General features: G+C 41.6%; 1 protein-coding gene across 1 annotated transcript in view; it reads right to left on the reverse strand.

Annotated features, from left to right (window-relative positions):
• Nucleotides 1–583: 583 nt before the first annotated feature.
• NCMAP (non-compact myelin associated protein) overlaps nt 584–8282 on the reverse strand; it is an 8198-nt gene continuing 499 nt past the window's right edge. Inside the window, exons 2-3 of the mRNA XM_007459150.1 lie at nt 5109–5193; nt 584–748 (exon numbers count right to left, since the gene is read on the reverse strand). Coding sequence (XP_007459212.1) covers nt 607–748; nt 5109–5193 — 227 coding nt within the window. The 3' untranslated portion in view covers nt 584–606. The remainder of the gene's footprint in view (nt 749–5108; nt 5194–8282) is intronic.

Below are 8282 nucleotides of genomic sequence, written 5' to 3' on the forward strand. Positions count from 1 at the left end.
ACTCTTTACTAAAGAAGTAGAGACACCTTTGAAGAAGAATTCAGTTTTTCCCAAAACCTTTCTTAAAGAGGGAGAAATGTGCTGATCAGTCATCATGAGCTAGCTAGCGGTCATTTAGCACTGGAACAAGTTATAAATTAACAAGCTGGGTTTTTGGTGAGTTAGTCCAAGTTAGTTCCCCTGTGCCTGATTATGGGATTGACTATTTTGCTCTACAAAGCTGTGGATATGGTCCTTCCTCTGATATGACCTCAGGGTAGACCCTCTAAGGAGCATATGCCCTGACCCCTGACTCCTGACCAGAAGACTCCTGGGCTATCTGCCTGTCTGTCTGTCTGTCTAGCTATTGTGTTTGGGGGGAGACAGCTAAACCCACAGCAGTGGATTCCCAAAAGAGCACAGCTTTTTGGAAGGGTGGCAGCAGGGATATGGACGTACCTGGGGTGGGGCCCGGCAGGATGGGGTTGGGGGTTGCCTGAAGCATCAGGGATTGCATAAGAGATGCCCCTGTTGACTCATAGTGAAGCTGCCAGAGGAGAAATGTGCTTCTTGGTCTTGACTGAAGGCTCTTTGGACAGTGGCCGAGACAGCACCCAGGATGGGGGGTCACCGAGTCTCCAAGTGGACGTCAACAGGGCTGAAGGTCACAGTTGCAGGGTGTTGGCTGCTGTTGCTGTTTGGGCCCAGGGCAGAAGGGGAGGCTGGCTTGGGGACCTTGGGCTCCAGCTCCCGTCTTGTCCTCATTTTCCTGTAATGAGATACACACGCATGGCTGAGCCTTCCCCCTCATATGCCTTGGGGAACGAGCTCTGTGACTACAGCTCCAGTGATGAAATGAATATAGATCATCATTAAATCATGTTGCTTAATTGCCAATCACAGAAGTTTACAACTGGAAGGGATCTTAGACATCAGGTAGTCTGACCCTTCAGTTTTTTTGTTTAACCTAGGTTGGATACTTAATTTTATTTTTTTCCTATTAATGAATGAGTAAAGTAGCAGATAGGTGGCTATTTTGAAGACAAAATGAAGATATTACATTTTTTTCTTCTGTTCAAAGTTGTAATGTGAGTGAAATTTTGTAGCCTCATTATGCTTGCTAAGTTTATTGCTAGAAATATTGAAGAACTTTTTACATAGTTGAGAAGAGAATGGACTTAAAACATATATCCTGGCTTTCATTTCATATGCCATAAAATTCAATAACTAACAACAATCATTCATTCTAATGTCTACATGAAATTTCATCTTGTTGACCTATCATGCTTCTTTTTTCAAAATTTCAAATCCTCAGAAAAGTTACACAGATAGTACAACTAATACCTGAATACCCTTCACTAAACAATTGACAAATTGTTAACAATTTGTCACGTTTGCTTTCTTTCTTTTACTTGCCCCATTTACACACACAGACACACACACACAGTTTTTTAAAAAATCATGAACCATTTGTGAGTTAGTTGCAGACATCATGCCACTTCAACCCTAAATACTCCTAAGAACAAGGGCATTCTTCAATGTAACCATAACACAGTTATCACACTTTAAGAATCTTCCATTTTTGTTGTTGTTGAATTGAAATTTCTGCCTATTCCTTTCTTTTCTTTTTGGCTGCGTTGGGTCTTCGTTGTGGCGCGCGGGCTTTCTCTAGTTGCGGCGAGTGGGGGCTACTCTTCATTGTGGTGCATGGGCTTCTCATTGCGGTGGCTTCTCTTGTTGCGGAGCACGGGCTCTAGGCGCACAGGCTTCAGTAGTTGTGGCGCATGGGCTTAGTTGCCCCGCAGCATGTGGGATCTTCCTGGACCAGGGCTTGAACCCGTGTCCCCTGCACTGGCAGGCGGATTCTTAACCGCTGCACCACCAGGGAAGTCCCCCTATTCTTTTCTTTTATTGAAGTATAGTTGATTTACAATGTTGTGTTAATTTCTCGTGTACAGCAAAGTGATTCAGTTACATATATATTTTTTTTCATATTCTTTTCCATTATACGTTATTATAAGATATTGAATATATTTCCCTGTGCTGTACAGTAGGACCATGTTGTTTATCTATTTTGTTTGTATCTGCTAATCCCAAACTCCTAATTTATCCCTCTCCCCCAACCCCTGCCTTTTCCCTTTGGTAACCATAAATTTGTTTTCTATGTCTGTGAGTCTGTTTTGTAAATAAGTTCATTTGTATCATATTTTAGATTCCATATATAAGTAATATCATGATATTTGTCTTTCTCTGTCTGACTTACTTCACTTAGTACGATGATCTCTAGGTCCATCCATGTTGCTGCAAATGGCATTACTTCATTCTTTTTTATGGCTGAGTAGTATTCCATTGTGTATACATACCACATCTTCTTTATCCGTTCATCTGTCAATGGACATTTAGGTTGCCTCCATGTCTCAGCTATTGTAAATAGTGTTGCTATGAACATTGGGGTGCAAGTATCTTTCTGAATTATAGTTTTCTCCATATATGCCCAGGAGTGGAATTGCTAGATCACATGGTAACTCTATTTTAAGTTTTTTAAGGAACCTCCATACTGTTTTCCATCGTGGCTGTACCAGTTTACATTACCACCAACAGTGGAGGAGGGTTCCCTTTTCTCCACACTCTCTCCGGCATTTATTATTTGTAGACTTTTTTTTTTTAACTTTTTTTTTTTTTTGCGGTACGCGGGCCTCTCACTGTTGTGGCCTCTCCCGTTGCGGAGCATAGGCTCCAGACGCACAGGCTCAATGGCCATGGCTCACAGGCCCAGCCGCTCCACGGCATGCGGGATCTTCCAGGACCAGGGCATGAACCCATGTCCCCTGCATTGGCAGGTGGACTCTCAACCACTGTGCCACCAGGGAAGCCCTAACTTTTTTTTTTAACGGATTTTTTTTTTTTTTTGGCTGCGTTGGGTCTTTGCTGCTGCATGTGGGCTTTCTCTAGTTGCGGCGAGTGGGGGCTATTCTTCATTGAGGTGCGCAGGCTTCTCATTGCGGTGGCTTCTCTTATTGTAGAGCATGGGCTCTAAGCGTGCAGGCTTCAGTAGTTGCAGCACACGGGCTCAGTAGTTGCAGCATGTGGGAGCAGAGTGCACGGGCTTCAGTAGTTGCAGCTCTCGGTCTCTAGAGCCCAGGCTCAGTAGTTGTGGCGCGTGGGCTTAGTTGCCCCACGGCTTGTTGGATCTTCCCGGACCAGGGATCGAACCCGTGTCCCTTGCATTGGCAGGTGGATTCTTAACCACTGGACCACCAAGGAAGTCCAGTAGACTTTTTAATTATGGCCATTCTGACCAGTGTGAGGTGATACCTCATTGTAGTTTTGATTTGCATTTCTCTAATATTTAGCAATGTTGAGCATCTTTTCATGGGTCTATCGACCACCTGTGTGTCTTCTTTGGAGAAATGTCTATTTAGAGACACTTCCATATTAAAGGTGATAAAATCAAAGCACAGAGAGGCTAAACAACTTGCCTGCTTTTGACAGACCAAAGACTGAACCCAGGTTTCTCAATTCCCAGCCCACGTATCATTGTAAACAGGATGGGATGAGTCTCCCTCCAAATTTCAACCTAGAAAAGGGGTTTAGAGCTCCAGCAATGATGGAGAGGAATGGCGGGTAGATCTTAGGGTCTGATGTCACTTCCTGGTTTGAAATAGACCCAAACTGTAACAGCCCAAAGATTTAAAAAAATAACACATGAAATGTTATTATTGTTATTATATGTGTACTGGTGGGAGTATTTTCTCTGAAACGAGATGAACTGGGTTTGAATCCCAACTCTGCCAATTAGGGCTGAGTAAATCCAGGCATGTTACTTAATCTTCCTGTGCCTGTTTCACACCTATAAAATTGGGGATATAGAAGCATCCACTTTGTGGTGCTGTTATGAAGACCTAATGAGTTAATACATGTAAAGAGCTTAGAACCATGCCCAGCACATAGTAAGAGATCAATATATGTTAGCTACCCTTATAAATAGCTTAATATTATTATAAAACAATGCAGAAATAAAGAAGCCCACCCCTTGACCTTGCAAAAACCAACCAACCAACTAACCTACTAGCAATCCCATCATGCAGACATACTGGTTGTTAACACCTTGTGGTATATCATTTGAACTTTTCCTGGGTGCATGTGCGTAACCCATGTGTATGATCATAATGTACATACTGCTTTAGGGACTTCCCTGGTGGTCCAGTGGTTACGAATCCACCTTCCAATGCAGGGCACGCAGGTTCGATCCCTGGTAGGGCAACTAAGATCCCATATGCTGCAGGGTACTTAAGCCCACGCACCACAACTACTGAGCCCACGCACCCCTGAGCCTGTGCGCCACAACTAGAGAGAAGCCGCACACCGCAACAAAGAGCCACTCACCGCAACGAAAGATCCCATCTGCCACAACTAAGACCTGAAGTAGCCAAAAAATAAATTAATTTTAAAAAAATGACGTACATACTGCTTTGTAAATTTTTACAATATGTTGTAAACAACTTTCCTCATCAATTTATACATTTCTACAATATTTTTTAATGGCTTCCAGGTCTTCTATGATGTAATTGAATTTAGTCTTTTAATTTTGATTTATTCACTGAAAAGAATAACCTTCTAGCAAAGCTGTGACTACAGGTGATAACACATAAGGTGCTAACACAGCAGTTACTCTTCTTGCAATCAGTTTATGTGATTTTATTTCCTCTTATTTGGTCGCAGAAATTAAAGTGGCAGGTATGTACATTTCAGTATTTGTCACCTCAAATACTCATGTGGTCCACACAACACAACCTAGCAGAGGGCTCTCCAGGAAAAGAGTATTGAAACACTCCTCTCTTATCTGTAAATTACACATAAGAGTTTACTACACAGCTAAAGGTCATTATCATTGTCATTATATTATTATATTTTAAAAATATTTCTCCAAATACAAAAATATATGGTCACTGTGAAGTTCTTCCAGTAGAACAGACAGCAAAAAAGGACCCACAAAGGGTTAGAGCATTTGATGATGGACTCATAGATAGTGCTGTGCACATAATAGGCACCCACAAACATTAGTTCCCATTCATTCTGGCATCACTGAAGGGACCAGACCGTTCCAAAGCCCAGGGCATATCCCATACCTGTTGTACATCTTCAGCAAGATCAGAACCACGGTGAAGATGATGATGACAACCACCACAATGGCAGCAACGATGGCTCCAGAACCTACGAGGAAGAGAGGAGTGGAGATGGCTTATGTGCAAACTGAAATGCAAGGAAGGATTCGGAGGCTGGGAGGAAGACACAACACCTGGCATCCTCACTGGGTCAAGGAGAGGGGAGAATGTGAAATCCTGGCACACTCACTGCTGACCCCAGGACACAGTCACATCTAGAGTGGCAGTGTACTTCGACCTCCAATGGGACTTGGAGGGCCATATCCTCAGCACCTGCCCTGCCAAAATCCTGCCTTAGGCTAAGTCCTGCTCTTATCATCCCCAAGATAGCTTTGAACTACTTTTGTGAAATAAAACATCCTTCCTTCTTTCAGATGATATAAAAGTAATATGTGGCTTTTGTAGATAATTTTTTTTTCCTGCAGGACACACATGGGCAACAACAATAGCCCTGTGCCCTGTGTAGATAATTTTGAAAATATACATACAAGCCAAAGAGGAGGGGAAGACGAAGACCAAGAACCACTGATAGTCTACATACGTATACATTCACCAATGTGATCATGTTTTTGCATATATGCCTATTTATCTATCATCTTTTAGAATAATTTATTAATCCTATGTCTGAAAATCCATCTTAAGAAAATATTCATAAATATGGAAAACTATGCACTTGATAAAAATGGAACCATATTCCATATACCATTTTACAACAAAATACCCTGATCCTTTTGCTACGTAAGTACATATTTTTCTTCATGACTCTTGAAGGCTGTATAGTACTCCACTGTTTGCCTGTGCCATAATTTGTTTACCAATTCTTTATTGAGGATATTTATGTTGCATTCGATTTTACACTATTAAAAACAAGGCTATGATGAATGTCCTTGTAGCTTAATATCTCAGATTCTAATTTCAATATCAGTTCCCAGTCCCAAAGTCAAATTCTAATATTAGGTTCAAGATCAACAGCCTTGCCAGAACTGATATTGAAAACATCAAGAATCATAAAAAAGTTTCATACTTTAAACCGATCTATTTGATTCTGGGGAATTGGTCATAGGGAATAATCCCAAATACAGAAAAATCTATATGAATGAAAATGTTTATTACATTATTGATATTCTAAATATGGGAAGGGTTTAATAAGGTATGGCACACTTATCCATGAAATATACTGTAATTAAAATAATAATTATGAAGACTATGGTAATAATTATGGTAATAATTATGAAGACTATGGTACATGGAACATTCTATCTATTTTCAATGATAGAAAAGTGTGGAATATAGAATATGATATTATGTACACATCCACATATACATACATATACATTATGTTGCAACCATTAAATATATGCATACAGACATAACATTGAACAAAAGAGGTCAGATACAAAAGAGTATGTGTGGTATGATTCCACGAATACAAAGTTCAAAACCAAGGTAGAATTAATCTGTGGTGGTAGAAGTCAGAACAGTGGGTTCCCTTGAGTGGGTGGGGGATAGTGATTGCAAAGGGCACCAGAACTTCTGAAACACTGATGGTGGCCTGATTCTTCATCTGAGGGGCTGGCTACACAGCTGTGTGCACTTTGTGAAAATTTGTCCAGCTGTGCACTTATCATTTGGGCACTTTTTGGAACATATATAATGCTTTTATTAAAAGTTTACTTAAAAAACAAGAACAGGGCTTCCCCGGTGGCGCAGTGGTTGAGAGTCCGCCTGCCGATGCAGGGCACACGGGTTCGTGCCCCGGTCCGGGAGGATCCCACGTGCCGCGGAGCGGCTGGGCCCGTGAGCCATGGCCGCTGAGCCTGCGCGTCCGGAGCCTGTGCCCCGCAACGGGAGAGGCCACAGCAGTGAGAGGCCCGCGTACCACAAAAAAAAAACAAAAAAAACAAAAAACAAAAACAAGAACAACTGTGCATTTATTCATAGGAAGACGGACAGAGGGGAAAAGGGTGGGGGTGGGGAATCCATCATGGAGTTACTTGTTTTTCTTTCCTTCCTGGGGAGTCCAGTGGGTTTTTCAACCTCGGTTGGATAATTCTCTGTTGTGGGGACTGTCCTGTGCCTTGCAGGGTATTTACCAGCATCCCTGGCCTGTACTCACTAGATACCAGTAGCACTTCTCCTCCCACACTCCCAGTTGTGACAAGCAAAAATGTCTTCAGACATTGCCAAGTGTCTCCTGGTGGTAGGTTGCCAGATAAAATACAGGATACCCATTAAATTAGAATATCTGATAAACAATGAATAATTTCAAAATATTGCATGGTATATCCTTATACTAAAAATCTATTAATTGTTTATCTTAAATTCAAATTTAATTGGTATCCAGGTTCTTCCTTTTCCAGCTCAAATATGCTTTTAACAGTTATTGTACTTTTCAGTTATTGTAATTTTCAACTACAGAATTTCCATTTGGTTCTTTTTTATAATTTCTATTTCTTTATATTACCTATTTGATGATCAACCACTGGCCACCAGGGAAGCCCAATTGTTTACCTTAAATTCAAATTTAATTGGTATCCTGTACTTTTATTTGCTAAATCTGGCAACCTTATTTAGGGGGCAAAATTGCCTAGTTGAGAACCATGACTTTTAGTTAAACAAAAACAGTATTATTCCCATCTTGCTGACAGTGATTCTATCTACCCTGCATTTCACTTCAGAACTGTTTTGAGACATATCTCAGCAGGCCTCTGTAGGTCTCCCCACCCAGCAAAGAGCAGGCTAACATGTGGGACCCTGTCCCAAGAGCGACCCTCTCTGGGTCTCCATAGAAGAGCCACATCCTGCCATTAACCCAGCTTCCTGCCAGTACCCCAGCCTGTAGCTGTTTATCACTGTTCATCACTGCTCCACGTGTGTCGGAAGGTCTGTTCCATTCATGGAGGTATGTACCAAGTCTCCTGAGATGACTGAAATGGACCCAAAGTTCACCTAATACAGTCAGTTGGTTTTCTGAAGAATGGTCCTCAAATTTTTCGTTCTAGGGACCCCTTGTTCTTGGCAAATGTCTCCCGAGGACTAACTCTTCCTACCTACATTCATTTACTCCTTGGTAAATTGATGGGATGTTTTTGCTTTGCAAAACTAGTACGAAAGCAGCTGCATTTTAAGGTGACTCGT

The sequence above is a fragment of the Lipotes vexillifer genome, unplaced genomic scaffold (assembly GCF_000442215.2).
Source record: "Lipotes vexillifer unplaced genomic scaffold, Lipotes_vexillifer_v1.1 scaffold496, whole genome shotgun sequence".
NCBI lineage: Eukaryota > Metazoa > Chordata > Mammalia > Artiodactyla > Lipotidae > Lipotes > Lipotes vexillifer.